General features: G+C 34.7%; 1 protein-coding gene and 2 long non-coding RNA genes across 13 annotated transcripts in view; 1 reads left to right on the plus strand and 2 right to left on the minus strand.

Moving 5' to 3' along the window:
• Positions 1-26706, plus strand: part of GALNT13 (polypeptide N-acetylgalactosaminyltransferase 13) — a 580804-nt gene that overhangs the window by 344522 nt on the left and 209576 nt on the right. For all 11 annotated transcript variants that reach the window (XM_002812491.6, XM_024243884.3, XM_054549372.2 and 8 more), the window contains 3 exons: positions 20806-20972; positions 21466-21673; positions 24579-24749. In XM_002812491.6, the coding sequence (XP_002812537.1) occupies positions 20806-20972; positions 21466-21673; positions 24579-24749 (546 nt within the window). The remainder of the gene's footprint in view (positions 1-20805; positions 20973-21465; positions 21674-24578; positions 24750-26706) is intronic.
• LOC129057995 (uncharacterized) lies at positions 19608-20888 on the minus strand. Its single transcript, XR_008522808.1, has 3 exons — positions 20499-20888; positions 20150-20220; positions 19608-19950 (listed from the first exon to the last, which is right to left on the minus strand). It is a non-coding gene; the product is annotated as an uncharacterized LOC129057995 (long non-coding RNA).
• LOC129057994 (uncharacterized) lies at positions 21559-25520 on the minus strand. The gene is made up of 3 exons (XR_008522807.2): positions 25407-25520; positions 24743-24788; positions 21559-21650 (listed from the first exon to the last, which is right to left on the minus strand). It is a non-coding gene; the product is annotated as an uncharacterized LOC129057994 (long non-coding RNA).

Raw genomic sequence — 26706 nt, forward strand, 5'->3', positions numbered from 1 at the left:
ATAGTTTTCATTTCTGTTATAGTTGCTTGAATTCCAGCTCTATTTGTTATATTAGGAAAAACTTAAAATGCTATGGGTGGGTGCATTTTTCTAGCATTTCAGAAAATGCACCTTTTAAAAAATCTTTTTTTCTCACCATTTATTCTCTACATACCTTTGTTCCATTTCTGCCTGCTCTTTTTGCACAATTTACAGGTTGATCGCACTCTCCTTAGGAAAGAAAGCATTGGGTATTTTGTCTACAAATCCTATGTAAGAAATCTTACTGAAATCAAATAATATAGATTAAATTCCTAAAAGAAAGTTATAATATCTTCCACAATTAATAATACAAATTATTAGCCAATGAGGCAGATCTTTGAAATGTTTCCCTACTTTTCCTCCTGAGTACTATTTTATTTTCATTGAAACTATATTCTGATCAGCCAATATCATGAAAGATAAAGAGGCTTTTATAGCAAAACTGAATAGACTTTACAAAAAAAAAACGAAGTACCTTATATTATTTAATCCCTAAAATTATTGTTGATAAAACACAGAATGAATTTTGACATGGCCTATTCCTTTTGTTTTTAATCTGTTATTTGTTTCATAAAAGGTGAACTGTGTAGAACTTTTGCATTTTATGGGTACATTTCCCCTACAGTAGCTCCTAGACACCCTGAAGAGGCAAGGTCGGTGTTTAGAGAATTCAGAGACTTGAATTCTGGTCAAAGCACAGCCTCCAGCTATTTATAATACTTTTGTCACATTATTTTCCCTGCTTGTGATGCACTTTCCCCATATGTTACCTCCTCAATCTGGGACTGGTTGAGGATTTATGCATGAGTTCATGGAGTAAGTTGGATTTGAAAGAGAAGCATCATTGAAGTGGTACGTGTGATTGGTGTCAACAAAAGAGAGACAAACATTTTTTTTTTAATTCTGCTTTATTTCAAAAGGATTTAAGGACAATGTAAGATATGCTGTTTAAATAAATCATAAATTAGAATAAATTAAGAAAAAAAATTCCAGCTCTAGTTCAGAGTTTACGTGTAGCAAGAGAGGAATACTTGATTTAAACATGTAATTTCTATTTATTAAACCAAAAATTATAGCTCTTGGTTAAATTATTTGAAGATAGAATCTGGGATTTCTTTAGCATATAAAACTATAAGAGGGTCCACCTTGAGGTATGTAATCAAGTGGTCTTAAATTGTCAATAGGATTTTAAAGGAGAAACCTATTATTTTGATATTCAATTTATTTTTCAGCCCTTTTCATAGAATACAGATGTGAAATTATTTAATAATACAATTAAACACACACCATGTTTCATACAGCTAAATATAAGAGATAGCAGTAACATGTAAGGGCTTCTGGATAGATACTGTATCTATTTGGGAGTGATTAAGTTCACTATTTCTTTTCACTATGTTATTGTAGATGGAAAGCTGATCCACTTTGTTGATTTATTATTTCTTTTCTTTTTTCTTTTTCTTTTTTTTTTTTTTTTTTTTTTGAGACAGAGTTTTGCTCTTGCTGCCCAGGCTAGAGTGCAATGGCAGGATCTCCTCACTGCAACCTCTGCCTCCTGGGTTCAAGCGATTCTCCTGCCTCAGCCTCCTGAGTAGCAGGGATTACAGCTATGTGCCACCACGTCTGGCTAATTTTCTATTTTTAGTAGAGACAGGGTTTCTCCATGTTAGTTAGGCTGGTCTCGAACAAATTTGTTATTTCACTTTTAATAAATCATTTGGAAATTATCTTATTACAGGTAAAAGTATTTATCACCCGGGATTTTCATTCTTCGATGGTAATAGCTGCCCTTAACTAACATTACATTGAAATTAAGGATAGCTATATTTAACATTTTGATATTGATTGCAGTCAGTGAGGCATGATATTTTATATTACGTTTAGCAATTACAATTGGAGCTCAGGGCATTTATGAGGTGTTCATGATGGGAAGGGAAGAGTTGATATATGGCGATTACTTTGACTTCAGTTATTTATTACACTTCAGAAAATGCTTAGTAATAAGGTCATTCTTCAGAATTTTAGGAAAAAAGAGAAGTTTACATTATTTATTTATTTGTATAGCGTATGTGTGTAGACAGATAGAAATAGAGAAAATTATAAAAGCCCTTTACAAAAGAGTATATACCTTATGATATCATGGCAAAATGATTATGTGGTGATAAAAAGCAAATAAGTGGTTGATTTGTAGGACAGAAAATTTCTTGTGAAGAAATGTAGCTATGATAATTCTTCACATTTTGATAGGAGTTTAGGTTACACAAGTGTATGCATTTATCAAAACTTAGGAAATACACATTTAAGCTATGTGAATTTCATGGTATATAAATTTTACATAAAAATACTGAAGCAGAAATCAAACTCTAGTTAATAAAGCACACGGCAAAATTTAGAGAGGAGTGTGCCTGTACTCTGATAAGCATAAAACATTCGATGGATCAGAATGAATAAAGGGGCTCACAAGAAAAAAACATGCTAAAATAGCTGGGAAAGCAAAGAAAAAAAGCTACAAGGGAGAATTAGTCTTGCTGGATATTAAAAGATAGTATAAAGTTTTATAATTAAAATAATGTCATAGTGGAGCATGGATAGACAGACAAAATGAATGAAATAGAAAATATGCAGATAAATACAAAAATAAATGGAGGTTTAATATATGATAAAAATGACAAATCACTCTCCTAACACTAATAATTGATGCTGAAACAACTGGTTTGTCATTTGATAAAAGATATAATTTGACACAAATCTCACATCAGAAGAAAAGAATAAGCTCCACATAAATCAGCATTCTAATGTTTTTGAAAAAACTAGCTAAATTCCTCTTAACCTCGGTGGAGGGAAATGCTCTCTGTCTGTGGTGATACTGCACACGCAACAGAAGAAAATATTGATACATACAACATTTTACGTAACAAAGGCAATACGTTAAATGAAAAGACAAACATCAAACTGATAGAAAATATTTCCAGATATATCACAGATGGAGTGCTAATATCACTATAAAGATCTCAAAAAAATTGATAGGGTTCAAAGCAAGACAAGCAAATAAACAAAAACCCTCCAACACAATAATAAATGAAAGACTAGAAAGGACATTCACAACACACATGGAGAGATAGATAGACAGACAGACAGACAGATAGATAGATAGATAGATAGATAGATAGATACAGATACTGAGAGACTGAGAGAAAATTGACGTTTCACATGTTCAAAGATATTTGACTTCATTCTTCATTTTTAAAAATGCAAGTTAAAACTGTACTGAGATACCTTTATTCACCTAGCAGTTTGCTGAAAACTTTAAAGTATGATAACACATTCTGCTTGCAAGTCTATGGGTAAACCAAAACTGTTCACACATTGATGACGTGAAAGTAAACTGCAACAACCCTTGTAGTGAGAGATTTGGCAATACCTAATAAAACTGTATATGCATTTACCTTTGATTCAGCAATTTAATTTCTAGGAATGTACCCTCAAGATACAGCTCCAAGTATGTGAAAAAATACATGCACAAGATATATGTTAAAGGAAGTAGTTATCAATAGATGACGTAGGTACAGGAGAAAAACTTCTTCACCCTCTTAAAGGTTTGCTGAAAATCACAGACAAAGGCAGATTAATAGAAAAAAAAGGCATACAGTTTTATTTTATCATAGTTTTACGTGACATGGAAGCCTTCAGGATAAAAACCCAAAGATACAGGGGAAATTTGTCCATTTTTATGCTTAGATTCAACAATGAATGAACAGCTGTGTAGAATATGACTGGACAGAAAGGGGTATGATATAATGCCAATACACTGAGTGGGGAAACACAAGAAGGGCTGTCTGTCTAGATTTTTACCTCTCTATGCAACAGTCCTTCCTTGTGGGTGTGGGGCAGGACCCTCTCCAGAATGGGGATCTTATGATCTGTAGTTAAACAATGTAGGTCAAATATTTTCTTGATGGACAATTTTTACACAGAAAGTTAGAAGGTGGGGAGTTAGAGTAATATTTTTAGGTTTTGTGACTGGCTTTGGGGAAATGGGGTTCTGTTTATTATGACCCACCTTGGCAAAGAGAGATTCTGGCTAGCCTTGGGGGAGAATGAGTGAACAGAGACAGGAGGGCAGGAGAAGGTCAGAGAAAATCTTTTATTATGAAGCATTTGTTTTGGTGTATCATTTTCTGAGCTCCAATAATGATATAACTAGTGAGTGAAATTTTGATAAAAATTGAAAAGTTTACAAATTCTCACCTTAAGTGATCAAAGTTAACATTAGTAATGACACAAATCACATTCTATGTCAATTTCTATGATGCACTAAATATGCAATGTCACTTCTGTTGCATTCTTGTAAAAAAATGCTTCCCTGAATGTAATGATGTGTAAATACCAGACAAATCTCTCTTCCTCCCAAAATGATGTGCCTATTATTGTCATTTATAACAATGATTGTACTTAATGAGAATAAAATACAAACAGAAAAAACAATGTACTTAGTCTTTAAAAGTGTGCATGGAGAAATATGCAAGAAGAGAAATTTATGATGCATATAATCTTTTAATTGATACTTAATTTAGCAGCAATGAAACCTTGCAATTACTACTTAATATTTTTTACATTTTATTTTAGTAGGTAAAACAACATGATTTCTCTGCTTTAATTTTCTAGCTTATTTCACACACAAAACTGATATTAATTGTTCTTATTGAGGGATTTAAAACATTTTTGTAAATATAACAAGTAGTATTTAAGTTTCTATGCCACAAGAACAAAATATAATTGTTCCTTGAAACATTTCTTTAGTGTCAGAAATACAGGATATTAAATTTCAGAGTATTATTAAATACCATTTATATTGATTTTATATTTATTGGCATTAGTATATAGTGCTATATAGTTAACAAAGATAGAAATAAATGGAAAAAGTATCTATTCTCACAAAGCCCCCATTTTTGCTCTATGCAGAGAGACTCTCCTCATTGACCCTGCTCAAATAAAGTGCAATTATCTGCCTGACTTTCTGCTCCACTTCATCTAAAGATACAACTGTTCCTCTGGCAACAGAACATATCATCTCTCGTAGTCAGGGTGATTTAAGGACTTCTAGGCTCAGTACATCCATGCAGAGTGATCTAGTGTGTGTACTGCACAAAGACACCAGCTGAAGAAATGAGTGGGTGCACTCTGCTGATGATGTGGGGAGGGGTTGTCTCACTGAGAAAAGGGTGACTTTTTCTGGATACAAAGGCTTCATTTGCTTTAGGTTTGTGGTAACAGGACTCCACTGGCTACCTGGGGCACATTTTTCTTTTGTTCTTTTTTTTATTATTATTATACTTTAAGTTTTAGGGTACATGTGCACAACGTGCAGGTTAGTTACATGTGTATACATGTGCCATGTTGGTGTGCTGCACCCAGTAACTCGTTATTTAACATTAGGTATATCTCCTAATGCTATCCCTCCCCCCTCCCCCCACCCCACAACAGGCCCGGTGTGTGATGTTCCCCTTCCTGTATCCATGTGTTCTCATTGTTCAATTCCCACCTATGAGTGAGAACATGTGGTGTTTGGTTTTTTGTCCTTGCGATAGTTTGCTGAGAATGGTGGTTTCCAGCTTCATCCATGTCCCTACAAAGGACATGAACTCATCATTTTTGATGGCTGCATAGTATTCCATGGTGTATATGTGTACCTGGGGCACATTTTTCTAATCACACAAAAATAGGCTGGTTGTGGCCTTCATTCCAGCTTAACCCATTTCCCGTTTGCACCTGCAATACTCACCAGTGGCGCTTGTGGCTGTAGCGTTTACCCTGAGATAACTTTGCCATGAGATATCTCACTTTTATTATTATATTTGCATGGCTCTAGTATATTGACTTTGGAAACAATAGACATCATTCTATTTATTGAACTCTGTTTTTAGTAGTGGTATTTCCATTTACAAAATATAGTAATTCTCAATCACTGTAAATGTCAAATCCTAGAAAACATAGCATTCCTACGTGTGATGTTAACATTGTTCTCAGTTTGTTGGCTGAAGATTCATTTGATGAATCCAATTTTTCTGAAATAGATGATTCTTATGATTCAGATGATTCTGATGTTAGTTCTGTTTAGAAATAACTCCAAGAACAGTTTTTATATTTCATTTTCACATTGAAAATCAGTCAGATTTGCCTCAGCCTCAAAGAGCATGTTTATGTAAAATTAAACGAGTGCTGGCAGAGATCTACACTTTTTTCCCCCTAAATGGGAAAGGGTTAATAAGCCCACTTTACATCTTAATTGACCCTATCTCTTTAGGTTACTGCTTTGGTCCTGAGCTCTAGTTCCCACGTTGTAGTGTGATCCATGAACTGATTCTGTGTCCTGCACTTTTGTATGAATATCTTGCTGCAACAAAATCAGAAGCCCTGTTTCTCCATGAGGGAATTATTTTCTCGGGGACTGTGATTGATCTATTTCTGAAATCGTCCCCTGGATGTGGTCCCTGCTATTGTTACTGAAACACTAGAGGTTTGCTGTAGGACCTGCTGCTCACCGGGCAGAAAGCCAATGACTGAGAAGATTAATATTGCCAAGGAAGGAGGCTTTAATTGGGTGTTGCCACCAAGGAGCTCAGTCTCAAATCTGTCTCCCTAACTGACTAAAACTAGGGGTTTTTATAGCGGGGAAGAAATATAACAATGTATAAGAAAACAGGAACTAGGGAGGAGCAAGGAAGCAAGCATGATGAATGAGGGGTCTGGAATCTCATTTTCAGGATGTGGTGATCTGGTGAGTTTCAGTTCTTTGATGCTTTTTTTTGAGAGGCCTGAAGGTCCTTTCCTGAGGAAGGAACTCAGATAAAACAAATGTAAGTTTCAAGCTTTAAGATCAGAAAGGTCAATTTCTATGTTATCAAATGGAACAGTTTATGGGACTATTTGGGTCGGTTTCACTACCTGCTACCAAACTCTACAAATACCATCAATTTATCTGTTAGTATCTCCTCATTGTGCTTGTTGCTGTATACCCCAGGCAAGGCTCTTGTCCTTTGCCAACACTGGGCTGTTCTTAACGTAGTGTTTTTCTTGGCACTAAGGACGCAATGTCAGTTCTGTTGCATTCTTGACCAAAAAAAAAAAAAAAAAAAAATGCTTCTCTGAATCTAATGATGTGTAAACACTGGACACATCTCTCTTCCTTCCAGTCATACCTTATCCTAATTTACTCTGGATACAGAGCTTCACTTGACAATTTGACTTTTGTTATCAATAACTATATCTTTCTTCAAGATTGTATGGCCCATAGCCAACGTATGTTTAGTATATACAAATTCTCAAACTTTCGCTGAGTATGTAATTTTATCTATCTATCTATATATATATATATATATATATATATATATATATAAAATTTTAAAAATTCTATGGGTGAAAAGTCTCATTAGAAGAATCCTAAGAGGAAACGGATCTTTTTAGAGAATCTTTCAGATTTTGCACTGAAAACAGTAGTTACACTATGATCAGGAATTTTCCACACACTTCAGAATGACTTCATCCTCTCAGTGAGTTTAATTGCCCAATATCCTATTTATATAAGAAGGAAAGGTGAATAAATATATAAAATATACTGGGAGATGAGGAGAGGGAACAGTTGAATGCCACTGGAGAAAATTAGGATTTCTGAGAGGAAGTGTGACTTGAGGCCTATCTTGGGTAATATACGTGAGTTCTGCATGAAAGAAAGCATTCCAGATAGAAGGCATTCTACAGCTAAAAAGAGTTAAAAGCATGAGAGGGCTTTGTTCCCTGAAGAAGCATTGATATGTTCAACATTGCTGAAGAGTTAAAGGCAATAGTGAAAGGAAAAGATAACATGAGGTGAAGCTGATCCAGATCCCGTGAAGCCTTTAGACTTTATCATTAGGGAAGAAGAGTCATCAAAAACATTTGAATAAAGGAGTGCATGTTTTAGATTTGCGTTTTTGTCTGCCATGAGGAGAATATATTTTGAGGATCAAGAATACTCCACAGATGCACTGTACTGATTCCCTGCAATAATTTAAGGATTTGTTGATTCATGATGTCAACATCACCATTGTAATGTCAACATTAAAGTTTCTGGCTTTGAACTTGGGTGGATGGTGGTTTCATTGTCTCAGAGAGGTAAAAAACATGAGCCCCTGAGTGGTCAGTTGACTGGGATAAGACCATAAATGAGGGCAGAAGCGAAGCCCAGACCAGAGTCCAGACCTGCTGATAATAAAATCCAGTGTTATTATTACTAACAAAAGTAAAAATTTAACTTATGAATTGCAGGAGGAAGTTTGCTGTAATTAAACTCACTTTAATTACAGTTATCACAGGCAATAAACATATTTATTCCAGGCAACTAATTGTTAACTACTTCCAATAGCATGAAAGAATTATATTCAGAGGTTACATAAAGGGAACAATTCCATAAATTCCTGTTCCAAAACAACAAAGGCCACAACATTTACTTGGTGTTCTTTTACTTTTATTATCATTTATTTCCAAAATTCAAGAGAGTTCTTCACAATAGAAAGAATATAAAACTTGCTTGCATAATACTGTAGGTTATCTCCCTCATTTTTATGTCCTAGATAAACAGGCTGTTTTAAAATTATTGACATTATGGAAATAACTCCAATGGTAATATATGATTGTTATTTATTTAATAGAAATTATATTCATGACATTTTATTTTTAAAAATAACTTAGACATCAGCCTAGTGTACCCTCTCTGTTAAAGTCCAGATGAGATCCACTTGAAACCCCAGAAGAATTATCTATGGTTGTTCAGAGAGCCATGTAAGATTTATTCAATTCCCTGGTAGACTTAAGTGTTTTGTGACTGCTTTTGTTTGTTACTGCTTTCTCTGCTCCTCACAGTTCAATCCAGATACTAAATTTGGCTTTTTTCTCACATTAATGACATTGCCATGACATTGCTAATATAATGCATTTATTAATAGGCTAAATTTAGTGGACAATAAGAGAGGACGTGGGCTTGTATTGCAAAATTGTAGTGAAACCTGAATTTTAGACACAACTCATTTTTAGATTTCCTCCAGCTATCACACCACCACTGAGGAGCTCACTGGCCTTTTTAGCTTCACATCATTTGACTTGCTCCTTTCCTCATCATAGTCTCTTTTTACTCTTTTCTTTAGTTTTCCCCACCTTAAGCCCCTACCCTCCTGGAATAAAGCAAATATTCCCCTTATCTCATTCAAAGCAGCTATTTCTTCGGTTTCCTGGCAATACATACCTCCTTAAAAGAAATTCTTCCTGTCAAAGGCAATTTCTTTCATAAGTGGGTTGCCAGTGCTAGTTGTTAAAATAATAATGTGTTAATTTCTTAAATAACCTATCTGTGCTTATGATTTAAAGACATGGGGACCTCTTCAAAGCACTCACCTTAGAAGAACTCATGTTTCTATTGATGATGTTGCTGTTATAGATGGATTTTGTTTTGTTTTGTTTTTATTTTGGGTTGCTCTTTCATTACTACCCTGGTAAGGCACTTAATTTACATGAAAAAATGCTCATCATCACTGGCCATCAGAGAAATGCAAATCAAAACCACAATGAGATACCATCTCACACCAGTTAGAATGGCAATCATTAAAAAGTCAGGAAACAACAGGTGCTGGAGAGGATGTGGAGAAATAGGAACACTTTTACACTGTTGGTGGGACTGTAAACTAGTTCAACCCTTGTGGAAGTCAGTGTGGCGATTCCTCAGGGATCTAGAACTAGAAATTCCATTCGACCCAGCCATCCCATTACTGGGTATATACCCAAAGGACTATAAATCATGCTGCTATAAAGACACATGCACACGTATGTTTATTGCGGCACTATTCACAATAGCAAAGACTTGGAACCAACCCGAATGTCCAACAATGATAGACTGGATTAAGAAAATGTGGCACATATACACCATGGAATACTATGCAGCCATAAAAAATGTTGAGTTCATGTCCTTTGTAGGGACATGGATGAAATTGGAAATCATCATTCTCAGTAAACTATCGCAAGGACAAAAAACCAAACACCGCATGTTCTCACTCATAGATGGGAATTGAACAATGAGAACACATGGACACAGGAAGAGGAACATCACACTCTGGGGACTGTTGTGGGGTGGGGGGAGGGGGGAGGGATAGCATTAGGAGATATACCTAATGCTAAATGGCGAGTTAATGGGTGCAGCACACCAGCATGGCACATGTATACGTATGTAACAAACCTGCACATTGTGCACATGTACCCTAAAACTTAAAGTATAATAATAATAAAAAAAGAAGTTTTATTATTTTAAAGAACTTCAATTAGCACCAAAATACTTTTCAAAACAAGTCTATAAAGGGTGACCATTTGACTATTCCTTTTGAAGTTCTATTTCTACAATTTTAGTAAAAACCACAAGGTGCAGTGGAAGATAAAATGTCTTTCCTCACCAATAGTGTTGAATTCACTGAGCCACATGCTATTAGGTTGGTGCAAAAGTTATCGCAGTTTTTGCCATTACTTTCAATGGGAAAAACTGTGATTACTTTTGCACTAACCTAATATCTAACCTATTTTGTTTGGTTTTATTTTTGTATAGATTTTTCAAAATTCAAATAAGAAAATTATGGCTATATACAATAAAAAAGCACCATGTAATAAATTTACATATATGTTATACTATATTCTAGGCACCGGCCTACTTTACATTAACTGCCTCCTGTCTCACAACTCTGCGAGGTAGATACTATTATTCCCATTTTACAACCAAAGAAACCGAAGCACAGAGAGTTAAAACAAAAGAGAGAGAGAGAGAGAGAGAAGCCCAGTCTAACTCTAGGCCTATGCTGCCCTGGATCATCTCAGATAACATTCCAATTATAACAATGCTGAAATGTGATTGGTGAGTTGATCTAATAATTCATGCAATGCCTGCCTCACTGTGAAGCTTTCGCTCATTCAACCTCTTATTAAATATATTTTGTGATATGAAAATACAACTAGTAAATATGTAGTAGCACATTTGCAGCCTCTAAAGTTAATCGTATTGATCCTAATTGTCAATGTTCTACTCTGTTCTGCTTCTTTCATAGTGTCCATAAGTTTATTCCCATTTGTAAACCTTCACTGTTTTTAAGGCACCAAGCCTTGATGGACAGTTACTGCTTTAGACTTTGAAATCATCGTCACTCTAGTAATCACTGTAGACTCTTTATATCTAAGTCCTATTTATTTCCATCAAAGTATACTGCAACAAAAATAATGTACCATCTTTATTTACCATGTGGCTTAGTTAAGACGGTGATATAACTACCATTGTTATCAGCAACACTATCTGAACTAGTAAAATGTTTTATCCCATCAGGAAATAACTTTTGAAATCAGACTGCATGGGTTTGAAACCCAGCTCCACTACATAGAAGCAAGTTACTTAATTGATTGGAACATCAGGTTCTTTATTTATCAAGTGGGAACAATAGTATAATTAGGTTGGGTGCAGTGGCTGTACCTGTAATACTAGCATTTTGGGAAGCCGAGGTGGGCAGATTGCTTGAGCTCAGGAGTTTGAGACAAGCCTGGGCAACGTTGTGAGACTTTGTCTCTACAAAAAAAAAAATACAAAAATAAGTCAGGAGTGGTGGCATGTGCCTGTAGTCCCAGCTACTTAGGTGGCTGAGTAGAAGGACGCTTGAGCCCAGGAGGCGGAGGTGGCAGTGAATCAATATGGTGCCACTGTACTGCAGCCTGGGTGACAGAGTGACCCTGTCTCAAAAAAAAAAAAAAAAAAAAGAAAAAGAAAAGAAAAAAAGTAAAATTTGTTCATAAGGAAGATTGTAAGGATTATCTTTTCTGTTAACCCCACAAAAGACCACCAGAATAACCTGATGAAGAAGGAAACTGAGTTTATTTCCTGATCACCACCTTAGCAGATGTCTTAGTAGTCATAGAAAGGAGAGGCCAAGGTGGATATTTGTAGACATTGGGAATCTGGACTCAAGTAGATTAAGGAAGGTCTTTTAATGTATTGGGTGAAGTATGTAACATAATAGTTTGGGATGGGTAGACATAATAACGAAGTTCTGGAGGTTATTGATAAGCAACCAGTTTGTCTAGTTAGGCAATATATAATAGTCCTATGAAACAGGCTGCTTACCCACGTGAGCAACTTACCCTCTTGAGAATGGGGCTGTTTGAACAGTTTATTGTTTGAATAAATTTATTTCCTAGTAGTTCTTGATGCATGAAATGAAGATATTTATGACTTTTAAGCCTTATCATAGTTCTGATAGGTAATCTGTGTGGTTGCTGGAAGTCTCAGTTCTGAACAAATGACATGATCCATATAAAACACACAGCACAATACCTGCTATATAATTAACACATCCATAAATGTTAGCCATTTATAACTGCCTCTTGTGTTATGATGTTTCTTAAATCAGGGCTTGATAGATGGGAGACCTAGCCTAACTCTGGCAAGATGCAAAATTTGGTAACCAGACAGAACAATAAAGTGGAGAAAGTGGTCGGGGACAGTCCCAGTTGTGCTTAGTAGGAGGGGGTGCAAGATGGCAGATAGCTCATGGATGGTCAGAAGCAGGCAAGAAGCAGAGATCTAAGCAAGCAGGCAAAGCATGAGCCTCTGGGTTCTTCCAGCTGAAAATATTAAACAGAGATTAAGGTAAGTAAGCTGGAAGATCTACCAGCAGGCCAGATAAATTTAGGATTAGGAGCTACGCATGATTTAAAAGAGCTGAAAGGGAAAGAGGCAGGACCCTTACTCCATACTGCTACACTGGACAAACAGATAAAGCTTCCCTCAGGCCTAGATGGTCTGGCCACCAGATCTATTACTGAAATTTTTTGGGAAATAGTGAATATAAAATGAAAGTTTGACCACAGAAATTAAAGATAAAATACAAAATAATAGAACCATGTCAATGATCAGAGTCCTACCAGCAGCATAGCTGACCCAAATAATTTTAGAGACCTTATCTATAATATTCTGTACAGTGCTTCATATTATAAGAATATTATAATAATAAATTACATTCATATCATTCCATTATAATTTCATATGTTCTCCTCCAAACTTCTGCAATGTAGATATCGGAGCAGTTTTACTCTAATTTAGGTGATGACAAAACTGAAGCTTAGAGAGTTTAGTCACAGATTTTAAATGGCAGAATGGGTAGGCAACTACAGGTTTTCCAGGCACAGATCTTGTTCCAATATGTCCAAATAGTAATTATGTTACTGAGGTTTGAGGGGAATGTGTTATAATTGGATGACTTGCAAACTCATTTTCATATCCTCTTTCCCTTTCCCTTCTCTGTCTTTTGCTCATTTTTGGTTATAGAAAAACAAAATCAATTGAAGATATGAAAAAAATGTTTTTTAAAAAGATATTTCTACACCTCTATTTCTTCTTGTAATAATGCAGAGATATGATTGGGGAGTTGATCTGATAATTCATACAATATGACTCCTCATTGTGAACCGTTCATCCATTCAACCCCTTATTAACAATATTTTTGTAACATGCAGAATGCTAGATTCCGGAGAGGCAGAGATAAATAAGGTGAACCTTCCTTCTGTTCTACTTTTTAAGAATCCCCTAGTCTACTGGATTTGATAGATTTATTGTGAAAGAGTATAAAAAAGTAAAAGATTAAGGCATATACAAGGTACAAGGCCAGGGAAGGGGGCCGTATATTCTAATATGGGATTAGGGAAGAGTAGAGAAATTCCTTGGCTTCCTGTTCCTATTTTGTCCAGCACCGCTATCTCCCACCTGAGATTCCTACGATATATTTCCAATGGAAGCCAAGAAGTATGGGAGCATTGGAAGTACATCCTGCCCAATGACCCTCTCACCCCATCCCCACCAATAATCAGAAGAAAACAGAAGAAGCAAAGAATTGATCTGATAGCAAATACACCAAAGATGACTACAGCATCTCCCTGGATTTTAAAATAAAGATGTTTGGAGCAGATGAATACCAATCTGATTTTTTAACAATTTGAATTACCCAAGTAATTATGACATACGAACTTACTTTTGGAAGATTTAACACATTGTAAATATAAACCAACACATAGAAACCCATGCAAAATTTAGTGCTTCGTTTTACTTCAGGCCCCAAGCTGCTCAATTATTATGAAAGAACCACTTTTTGGTTGCCCAAGTTTTCTTTGCATGGATGCATGGGAGAATGATGACATTTCTCTCTGTGAATATGAATGTTAATGATTGGGAAACATAGAAACCACACATAATTCTGCAATTCTCATAGCTCTTAAAATACATAGAGGACTTGCACTGCAAGTCTTTATTTTAATTACTGTTATTAATCTTCATTGACTGAGGTAGTAAAAGGCAACCACTGACTCAATGAGCAGCAATCCAACAAGTCATGCAAACTCCAGTGTTGACAGCCTTTGTTTGGAGTCCTGAATGGATTGTGTCTAACTAAATCACTTGTAATCATGGATCCTTTGTGATTTCACATTCTCATCTTATAGTCAATTTTTATTTCTCTGATGTGGCATGTTGTGTTCAGTAGCTTATCTGAAAACATCAATATGGTTTTGAAAGGATAAAATCAAACTGTAACAGTTTATGTTTCCATAATGTGTGCATAGCCTAGGGAAAAAGTGATAAATAGGAATACTATTTCACTGTATTGCCATGTTACAGACATTGGAAATATGATTCTGCCTCCATATTCTCTCCAAAGTAGATCAGCTGGATTTATTTTTTATATATTTATAAATCAACAGCTAGTAGACCATTAGAAGAGCATTAGTGTACATCCAGATGACAGAAGGGATTGTAAAGAAGTGGTGAAGACTTTCTGACTTTCCCTGCTTTCGTGACAGTAAATATTGTCTTCTTGCTTTTATATGACATAAAAGTAATCTTCCTACTTTTATACGATATAAACACAAAAAGAGATGTTAACCTCATGCATCATATTTTAAAATGTTGGCATAAGCCTAAAGGTTTTACATATTTCAAAGAGTCTATCTTTATGGTAAAGTACTTGAGTAACCATTCTCAACTTTGGCTACACATTTGAACTTCCAAAGATTTTTGAAAAATATTTTCACCTGTACACACACTCAGACACTTTAATCAGAATCTCTGTGACAGAAACTCTCACGCCTATAGTTGTTTGAGCTCATGAGATAATTCCAATGTCCAGCCAAGATTAAGAGCCACAGATATATTATCATAGCATTAAAAAAATAAACTTTCACTTTCCTTGCAAGTATTACAAATTCAGCATGTCAGTATAGTGTTAAGTGTTGCCATGATAAAGCTTATGATTTCACTGCAATACCAGATTTCAGGCTCTTGATTTGGACTCAAATATTCCTTTCAAATTGATGAAAATTGCTATTACCATCTGCCACTTGTACTCTCAAAGTTAATTACATATACATTGTGCTCTACAATAATGTCAATTTTGCTAATCCCACTTAGATGTTTACATAAAAGAAAACAAATAATAACTTCATAAGATGTTGCTAAAAGAGTTATTTGGTCTAAATGTACATAATTTCAATTAAAGCTGACATTCTATGCTTAGTTTCAATGAAGTGATCCTACAGAAATTGGTATTTCCCTATCTGATATAATGATATATATATTTGAATGCAAGATTAAGACACATTTTAATATGCTTTATTTGTTTCTAATTTTTCCAACTAATTTTTTTACAACTAATGTCATTTAAAATTTTTGATATAGCATTATGAAAGAATCTCAGGCAGAAATCATTAGTATTACTAAATTATTTTTGTTGCATTATTATTATTACTTTATTATACTACTGAAAGAACTATGCAGCTTGAGACTTGTATTCTGTGAAATGAAACTTTGAATTAGCCAACTTTGAAAGTCCTTTCCAGTTCCACCATGTGGAGATTATGAGCTTTACTCTACAGTATATACCAAGGAATGTCTACCATACATTTCAGATGAGACCTTTGAGATTGCCTACCTTAATCTTATTATGTAAAAGATATAAAAACTGAGGTGAAAAGTGGTGAAATTATCCTTTTCATATCACAAAGAATAAATTGTCTTGTATCAAGGAGAATAGATTATTAGCCAAGTTCTATCTATTTGTTTTGAGTACTTATCCCCACTTCCATCATTTGTTCCTTGTTCATGTTGTTGTTCTTGTTTGTTTTGAATTGTTTCTGGAAATAACAGTGAGTTAAAAACTCTGCCAGCTTTATATATGTGTGTATATATATATGTAATATTATATATAACATATTAGATATTATTTATAATATATGGTATAACATATAGTATAAAGGGTTTTTTACACAAAACTTTAAATGCATTTTCTTGTCTAAACAAAAGAAATTATTGCATTCACGTGTGTTAAGATGTGCAGTTTTTTCATTTTACGTGTCTGAAATTAGCATGAGTTTTTCAAACATGGTCATAGCTGTTCATATAGCCATTGCTTCAACTAAATTATGTGTACTCTTTGTACTGTGTGTATTGAATTTAACTGTCATTCACTATTTTTTCAAAAATATTACATTATTGTTCAATATTAGAACAAAAAGTTATTGTCTGAAGAGAACAAGATATGAAAGAACAGCAAGAATTAAATTTCATATGATTAAACAAAGATTTGTTATTGGAGGCATCATTACAATCCTACATTTGCCTGTTCATCAACAGCTGACTGATTTATATGGCTTTTTTCTTATCATGTCAGCCAAGGACCAGGAGTGTTGGCACCACCAAGGATGGTATTATAAGTGTAGAATCATGAGTTCATACCAGATCTACTGAATCAGAATCTGCATTTTAACAAGATCTGCACATAATTCATTTGCACCTTAAACTTTAAAAAGCAGGACTTTATAGTACCAAGGAAGATATCCACAAGAGGTTGATACTGTTTTAGATTTCTTGAGTTATATGCTAAATGTTTGCCCCTCATATGATAAGCAATACTATTTAAAGGCAGAGAAAGCTTAAATGCATGGAAGAAACTTCAAATCCACAGGAAAATGATGTGACTGATTCATAAGTCAAACATAACCATATTGATAGAAATCTAAGTCCAAATTCATTTAAAAGCTTTTTCTGTAAGCTCTATTTAAGTATTAAATAGACTCTAGTGATAAGAAAGCATTGTGCTATAATTTGACCACATTTTTTTCTTTCATAACGGTAGATAAAATCATATCTTCCCATAGATGGAACATTAACTTTGGTAAAATACAGATAAGAATACCAATTCATTGTACCACAAATTCATCAGAAATAATGAAAATCATACTCTTGCTTATATAAATCTGTGCATTTAAGATAACTGGATAAACTGACATAGAAAAGAACTAATTTGTATCACTTTAATAGTACAGAAGGAGTCTTCTTTGCTGAATGACTTTATTTATTCAGCTTTATTGAGGTATACTTGACAACTAAAAGTTATGTATACTTAAGGTGTATAACTTGATGTTCTGATACACATAAACATTGTGAAATGATCATGTTAACATGTCTGCCACCTCACATCTTTATGATTTTGTTTGATGTGATGAGAACTCTTAAGATCAATTCTCTTAGTATATTTCAACTACAGTATACAATACAGTATTATTAATTATAGTCACCATGCTGTGCATTAGATCTCCAGAACTTATTCATCCCCCATAACTGAACCTTTTTACCCTTTGATGAATGACTGTTTACACAGGAAGAAGAGGAAGAATTAATTAAAATATTAGCCCTATTTTATTTTTATGCTACATTAAATAATGACAGTGGAAGTTTTCTCTAAGTAAACATGATAGCTACATTAACAGTAAACTAATTCATTATAATTTTGACACATAAAATGAATACAAAGGTAACATTTTTGAGTGGATTTTTTTAATCACAAAGTAAAGCTTGATAGAAATACTTTAAGATGCTGGATCAAAATATCTGCTTTTAGTTTGACATTTTAAATCATTTATTTAATTGTTGGCATTTAGTGTAACATACAAAAAATGTTGATTGAAAAAATCTTTTTTAAAAAATGATGCTGAGTAGACTTCATTCACTGTAATCCTTGAGTGAAGCCACTAGTTGTTGGCTGTTGGACTGCTTTCAGCCTTTCTTTCTAGCTATACTTCTTTGAGGAGGAGGATGATCTTTACCTTACTCTTGGCTTTGCATGCTGAAAGTGATTAGGTTTTTTAATGAAGCAGAAGAATGGAAATTTGAGGAAAATGGTAGAGAAAACCCTCTCTCATTTACCAAGATGACTTTCTAAGTTTATTTAGTGATGAGCTACTTGGAGATACAAGTCAAATGATGAAGTTCAGAGAAATCTTTTGAATCTTGTCACCAGAAAGAGATGACAATAAATCCAACTACTTTTCCCATGCCTTACATTTTTATTTTCTTATATGCACAGTATCTTTTGTATTATAGATGCTTAATAAATCTTTTTCAAATAAATGTATGCTGGAAAATGTTGTAATTGAGGTAAATGGACATTTTTAGCTGGCTATATTGCAGAAGACTTTATTGAGTAGGTGATCTTTTAGACAGTTTTAAAAAATAATGAAGATCTTAACTGGCACACAATCAAGTATTTATTATATGCCTTCATCTTCCACATTTGATTGTATTTTTTTCACTACCTTGTGAAGGAAACTAATTTCAACAATGCTGTATGTGTCATGCATTAACCCATTCATAAGTAGCAAGAGGTATCTGATTCAGTTTATATTATGGTACTAATTATCTAGCTCTTCAGAATATTTTACATGAAAAAAAACCTCAGGTGAATAAACTTCTGTTTCTGCTGCAGAAACCTTTTGACATTTTTTAATAATCTGTAATCACGTTGACTTAAAATGACATGACAGAAATGCCTGAATGTTGACAAGTTGATGGGAGCAACAAACATCTGCCTGTTAAATTTGGGATCACCACCTACAGCACTACACGTATCATTGATCCAAGTGTACCTTGATTGATTGCTTGAAAAGAAAAATCTGGACTTCTTTGGATTTATAAGCAAAGTCAAAAACATTTTTCAAAATATTAAGTTCTAAAAGTAGTAGTAATTATGGTGTAGCCCCTTACTAATCAGTGTGCTCCGGGAACCAGCAGCCTCTAAATCATCTGGGAGCTTTTCAGAAATGCAGAAACTTCACCCTAGACCTAGTGAATTAGAATCTGCATTTGAATAAATCTCCAGGTGATGCTGAAATGGGAAAAGTTGCCTTGTCCCCCTCACATGGCGTGTGATGGGGCTGTGGCTTGCTTCTTCAGTGCCCCCTGCTCAAATCTCTAGGGCAGTATATGGACGGACGGGCAGGTTGTGGGGCTCCGACTCCAAAGCAGTGTTTAGGGCCCTAGTGGGAGCGTGCTACCGTGTGCTCTTTTAATTTTGCCATCTATAGGCAGCTTGTGTTAACCAGCTCAATTGGACCCTCTACCTTGTCACTACCTTGTCACAAGGACAGAGGACTTTCTGTATCCAGGGTTCTTGCCTTGGTGTACCGGAAGAGTCACATCACACTTAGGCTTGGAGAATGAGTGCAAGGTTTTATTGAGTGGAGGTAGCTCTCAGCAGATGGGGGAAGCCAGAAAGGAGATGGAGTGGGAAGGTTTTCCCCTGGAGTCCGGCACCTCAGCGGCCTGGGCTGTCTCCTGTGACTGCCCCAGCCAAATTCCACCTCCTCCCACTGGTCAATGGCTTGCTGGCTTGCCTGTGCGTGCTGGTGCATCCGTCTCCATGTCCAACCGCCCGTGCCTTCCCCCGCTGACTTGCTCCTCTCCACATCCAGCTGTCTGTTTCATCCAGCTGTCTGTGTCTTCTTGGGCAGATCTGCTCTTCTGGACGTCCAGCAGCTTGTGTGTCTGCCTTCTAGAGTCTGGGGGTGGTGGAGCGGGGATGGTTATAGGCACAGGATGGCAGGCCAGGGTGGTCTTGGGAAATGCAACATTTGGGCAGGAAATGCCTGTCCTCACCCAGGGTCTGTAGGGGTGGAGCCCTAGCCAGGAACCACGCCCTTTTCTACCCAGCACTCCCCTTCCCTTCTTCCCTGTCATTTAAAGGGACCACGCTCTTACCTTCCCAGCACTTCCATGTCAATGACTGTGCACATTACAGTTTGAGAAATGCTGGTAGTCCATTCCCTTTCCTGATCTCCAAAACATAAGGAAATTTTAGAGGCCAGGATGCATTTAGTAGATTCTGAATCTAAAGGAAACCTAAATCTTTCCTTGGAAGTAGACATTGTTTATAGCATCCTCAAGTGGAATTAAAAGCATACATGACTAGATTTAGAACAGAAAAATCTGTTTTACATACTTCAAAACCCTTTGGACCTGTGTCTGTTTATGTTCCTATGACTTCTTGAGTTATACATTTTTATTAACAAATGATAAAATTATATTCACTAAATGAACTCATTTGTACCTGTTTTACCAGTTTCAGAATGTTATTTTATATTTCTTAAGTTTTTCTTAGACTTGTAGAAATCATGCTGCTTTGTTCCCTGCAGGAGTTAAAATAAAAATATTAGTAATTATGCATATTTAATTTTCAGAATGCCAACTGATTACTCACAGCACTTATAAAAGGGAAATGATTTTAGATATTCATAAAACATTTCCTTAGTAAGGGGCTTTCAAGTCTGAAGTTGTGTTATTATGGATATTTCTTTGTATAATAATCAGGATAAAAAATGCATTTATTAAGATCCCTCTTCTTTTCTCTTTTTCAGATGTAAGACAAAAGTCTACCCTGATGAACTTCCAAACACAAGTGTAGTCATTGTGTTTCATAATGAAGCTTGGAGCACTCTCCTTAGAACTGTTTACAGTGTGATAAATCGTTCCCCACACTATCTACTCTCAGAGGTCATCTTGGTAGATGATGCCAGTGAAAGAGGTACAAACTGGTTTTTTGTTTTCTTGTTTTGTTTTGTTTTGTTTTTTGTATTAGAAAGCTTTATTATGGCCAAAAAGATAACTAGGCAATTATCTATATTTGCATTATAATTTTACTAGCCCTGCCACAGCCTATCAGATTCTCATCAATAACCTCATTAATGCCACCTCTAGAAGCAAATAACTAATTATTTCACTTTCTCTGATGATTCTATATGGTTCTTACTAACCTAAAACTTCAGCCAAAATGACTTTCAAAAATATATCTTTTTTTCCAACTCAATTGATTATATTATTGAGCATTCTCATATGATTTTATGGATACATGACATTAATTAACTAATGAAATCTCTGTTATTTTATATCTAAGGCAATAATTACTGACAGGAATTGGCCACCATTTCTGTGTGTTGAATTTCCATCTTGGTAGTATCTCTGCTATTTCTTAAAACAGTTTCAAAATTTTTTCTTATAAATTCTTATACATGTTACAGATTTTCTCAAGTTGACATTAGAGAATTACGTGAAAAATTTAGAAGTGCCAGTAAAAATTATTAGGATGGAAGAACGCTCTGGGTTAATACGTGCCCGTCTTCGAGGAGCAGCTGCTTCAAAAGGGCAGGTCATAACTTTTCTTGATGCACACTGTGAATGCACGTTAGGATGGCTGGAGCCTTTGCTGGCAAGAATAAAGGAAGACAGGTAAGAATTTATGTGTTCTGTCTGCCTGGGTTACGACTGAACCTCTTAGGACAGTTCCGGATGTCCATCAGAATTTCTCCTCCAACTTGCTATTTTTAGAAGGTTTATTTTATAGCTTTTCTTAAAAGCAAGTTTTCCCACTTGCTTGATAAATAAGACTGCCGTATTCATGCTGGACATAGATAGTTGATTAAGAAATAGTGAAACAATTCAAATAATAAAAACAGGTTAAATTACTTTTTAGGTGAAGGAAATAAATATAATCTAAAATAGTATAATTGTGTTATAAAGCACATTTTCAAAGCACCTTTTTGTGTTCTCACAACCACCCTGTGAGGTAGGTACTGTAGATATTCTTATCTATAACTCATAATGGGGAGGAACAAAGAAGCTACATCTAACTTGCTCCAGTCATTGGAAGTGCTGGGAACAACAATTCCGCTCTTTCCAGTTCTCTGCCAGTGTTCTCTAAACTACACTAGCACCCTTAGTCAGTCTAGTTCAGATTCACCTGGAATGTCTTAAAAATGCAAACACACACATGCACACACATAGCACTGAAAAAATTATAATTAAAAAAAGAAACATAAGAGCACAGCTATAAGAATATGTTTAATTGTTTCAATAATATTGTCACCTTATACATACACATTTTGAAATCTGGAAAATTGAATAAATAACACTTATAGAAATTAAGCATCCTTATACATACCTGCAATTCCTTCTGTTGTTGATGAAGTACAAGCATTTTTTTGCAAATATTTATAAACACTGGTGATAAGAGTATAATTTCTAAATACCTAATGAAGATAACTAACATTGAATGCTATCTGATACAATAACAAAACATTACATAACACCATACTTGCATAGTCGTTTTGTCTATAGTAGAAAAGTCCTTCTAGAATTGACATTTTTAATTAGACACTCAAGATAGGAGCTTCTTAGTCTAAGCTAGTCCAGCCACATCACTTACACAGCAGGATTTGGTACTTGCCAGGAAGGTGGATGGAAGCTGTCAGTAAAATGAAGCACAGCAGTTGAAGAAAGCAGTAGGAACCTTTTAGTCCATAGAGTGTTGTACATGGCTAATAACATTTTTCCACTCTGTGTATTGTACAGTACCCACAGGACAATAAGACTGGCAACGTAAAATGAACTTAAAAATGAATTTCCTGGCAAATTTCGGTGTATTATGTTGTTTTTTTTTTCCACATGTGTTTCATATTCAACTGAATGAGCTTTTAATGTTTCAATACGGTCATACATAGGCTATTTTTTTTTGATCTAACAACATAATTACACTGTATTTGCATATGATGAACCCTATTGTCTTGTCCTGATTATAAATTGTAAAACTACCCTAAATAGTCTGTTCAAGATTTTTAGACCTAATTTCTTCTCCTCACAAGTTAAATCATTAAATCTAATAAAGGAAGTGAGAAAAATATTGATTTTTCTGGGATCCAGAGTCACCAAGAAGCTTTTCCAAGGCTAGAGGAGTCTTGCAGATAAGTTGAGGCTCTGGTCAGTTGTGTGGAATATAAGACTTCAATTGAAAATGAGTATCGGTGAAACTGGTGTTACAAAACAAATATAAATAATGGACATTTATGTGCTTTTCATATCTAGGGATGATTCAGAAGCTTATTTGTATATTGCCTTCTACCAAATATGAAAAACCAACTCTGGTCTTCAGAATTAGCTACAACCAATACAATTTGAGTAGGCCTGAACAATTACTTGTGGAAATCACAGACGGTTGGTCCCATAATAAAATAAATGAACAGGCGTTAGATCAAGAATTAGAGAAGGCACAACATGGATTAAAAGTGTACCTAATGATTTTCCCAAATGAAATTTTCCATAGAAAGCTACCATTAAGAACACCAACCTTTTGGCTCTTACTTTAAGAAAAATGGGATAGGCCAGGTGCGGTGGCTCACACCTATAATCCCAGCATTTGGGAGGCCAAGGCAGGTGGATCACCTAAGGTCAGGAGTTGGAGACCAACCTGGCCACTGGCAAACATGGTGAAACTCCGCCTCTGCTAAAAATACAAAAAGTAGCCGGGTGTGATGGCGGGCACATTGGGAGGCTGAGGCAGGAGAATCGCTTGAACCTGGGAGGCAGAGTATGCACTGATCTGAGATCTCCCCACCGCACTCCAGCCTGGGTGACAGGGCAAGGCTCTGTCAAAATAAATAAATAAATAAATGAAACACCAGAGATTAAAGTTGCTTATCTTTCCCTATCTTAAGCTATTGTCTAGATTATACATGTAAACTCTTAATTTGAGGACATTTTACTCAGAAATTGTCATGGCCCTATCATCTTTCATAGGAAACATTTACTTACACTGACAGATTATGATTTTTGTTGTTGCTGTTTGTTGATTTTTGTTTGTTTTTCCTAGTAGGTGTTTTCTCCATGAAGATGTTCTCAGAACTCTCTAAACTAATGTACCCTACTTGAAATGTAAACTACCAGATCTAATTTGCCATCATCCCTTCTTCCCTCCCTGAATGCTATTGCTTTTCAATGGGTTGTAGCTAAAATGATGCATAATCTCAAAGCAGCTCTACTAATCATGCTGTGGGTGGAGGTTTTATAAAAAACAGACCCTGCTCATCTTGCTAGGTTAGTACTTAGAATGCATTTGGAAATAAACTTGAAGGTCAATTAGTGTATTTGATTAGATTTCAAAAGATAGCATAAAGTAAACTGTAAGGAATATGTAGTCAAAGGAAATAATTCCATGGACTAATGGGATAAAATGAAGCTAAAGGCATATTAAAGTAACAAAATAATTAAATTTCATCATATCACCTATAATCAGTTTGAAGAAGATAATGTTACATTTTAATTATCATGTGTCTATAAATTGGTTTTAATTTCTCTGCAGGAAAACGGTTGTCTGCCCTATCATTGATGTGATTAGTGATGATACTTTTGAATATATGGCTGGGTCAGACATGACTTATGGGGGTTTTAACTGGAAACTGAATTTCCGCTGGTATCCTGTTCCCCAAAGAGAAATGGACAGGAGGAAAGGAGACAGAACATTACCTGTCAGGTAAGTAGATCATATCTCTTGAAGATTATGTATATTCCCCTAAAAATTAAGGAATATTATAGATTTCTGTTCTAATGTTTAATTATTTAATCATATCCTTATTATTCAATATACATATACATTATGGCCTTTACATAATCATATAAGGATCAATGACAATATGAAATCTAATTTAAATTAGTATAGGCAAACTTAAGTTTTGGCAAAAATGCTAAATATCTTTTGAAAGTTTATGCATTCTTATATTCAAAATATATTTACTGTGAATTTTCTATGTGTCAGAAATGTGCTAGCCTTGACACTTCAAGAAAATGTGTGTCTTACCTTAAAGTATATGGTTTATAATAGAAATGTTCTCAAAACTGAAATAGCCAAAAATGTTTTGGTAAATATTCTAAATATACCACCTTTAAAAGGTGATCTTCCTTATAGATTCCACAGGTCCATTTGGAAAATATTAATGTATTCAAAATTATGAAGGGTTTATTGTCCCAAATTACTTCAAATACTACTTAAGTTGAAATACTGATTAGTAAAATATGCGCTTACTTGTAATAAAAAATATCATATACATCTCGAATTGTCTGTACAAGCATTACCCACTTTGTTAACACAAAAGTATCTTCTTCCTACTTAAACACATTGTGGACCTCTTACCTGAAACTAAAAATCGATTTCCTGAAAAATACTTTGGGAAGTATTCACTAGTTTAGTTCTTTAAAGATGAATTTGGCAAATCATCCTTCCTTTGGAACATGAGAGAAATAACCTAACATTCTAGAACCATACACTTTAAGTCCTCACTTAGCATTGTCAACAGGTTCTTGGAAACTGCAACTTTAAACAAAATAACAAAAACACTGTCATTAATCTTATAATGGAAGGACATTGAACTAAAGGATGTTACTCGAGGACCTTTTGTTTGTCATTTCACTTCAAGTTGCAACATTAAGTGAAGACTTACTTGTATGTAAAATCCATGATCTGAACAAGAATGTCTGGTAACCTACTGAAGGGGTGACTTATCTATTGTCACCTACTTAATTATATAATGAATTAATTAAAATTAAACTCTAAAAATTGGCTAATGGAAGAGAACGGCTAAAGGTATTTGTTACTGAACAATTAAATATTAGGGATGTTAACTTCTAAAGGAGATCTATTACATCAAAAAGAAAAATAAAATATGACTTCTAACATTTGTACAAAGTCATGTAAGTTATCATGTCAATATTTAAAATGTAACTTAGTAGTCTTAAGTCTTGTATAATCTTCAAGTTCACCAAGTCTTATTGATACTTACCTTTAACAAACTGGGAAAATATAGTGGCTCATGTTACCATCATTTATTAGATATTCTATTTTCCAAATTGTTTTCATTTAGTGTTAACTAATTTTTAAACTTTAGATCCCAAGTGAAAACTATCAGAATGCTTGACCAATACACTTACATATAGATGTTTTTATTCATTTGAAAATGCTGTTTATAAGAAGGCATATTTATACTCATTTAAAAAAACACATTGGCAAAGGACATGCTTTATTTGTGTTCTCACAGAGTCAAATGGAAGATAATTGAGAGGTAGCCAACATTCACAGTAAGAAATTACTACTCTCATTCATAAAATAAAGATCTATGTAGAAATCAATCATTATTACTCATCTTTCATTAACTAAAACAAAAGATGAATCATCTAACTTCCTATATTTTAACCATAATTTATGTGGTTGTATTGCAGTAATATGAGAACTGATAAAATCTCAGTATATTTTGTTTGCTTCAGTAACTGCACATCATTTTATTTTCTAACATGCTGAGGAAGCTGAAGCGAGAGAAACAGAGGAACTTCAGTCTTTGCTGAAGTTTCTAGATTTTTGTGGCAAAAGGTTAATTAATTCATGGGTTCAGTTGTAACAGCCTGCAGGTAATTTTCATCAGCATAGCTGTAATGTGAAC

This window comes from Pongo abelii, chromosome 11 (assembly GCF_028885655.2).
Source record: "Pongo abelii isolate AG06213 chromosome 11, NHGRI_mPonAbe1-v2.0_pri, whole genome shotgun sequence".
Lineage (NCBI taxonomy): Eukaryota > Metazoa > Chordata > Mammalia > Primates > Hominidae > Pongo > Pongo abelii.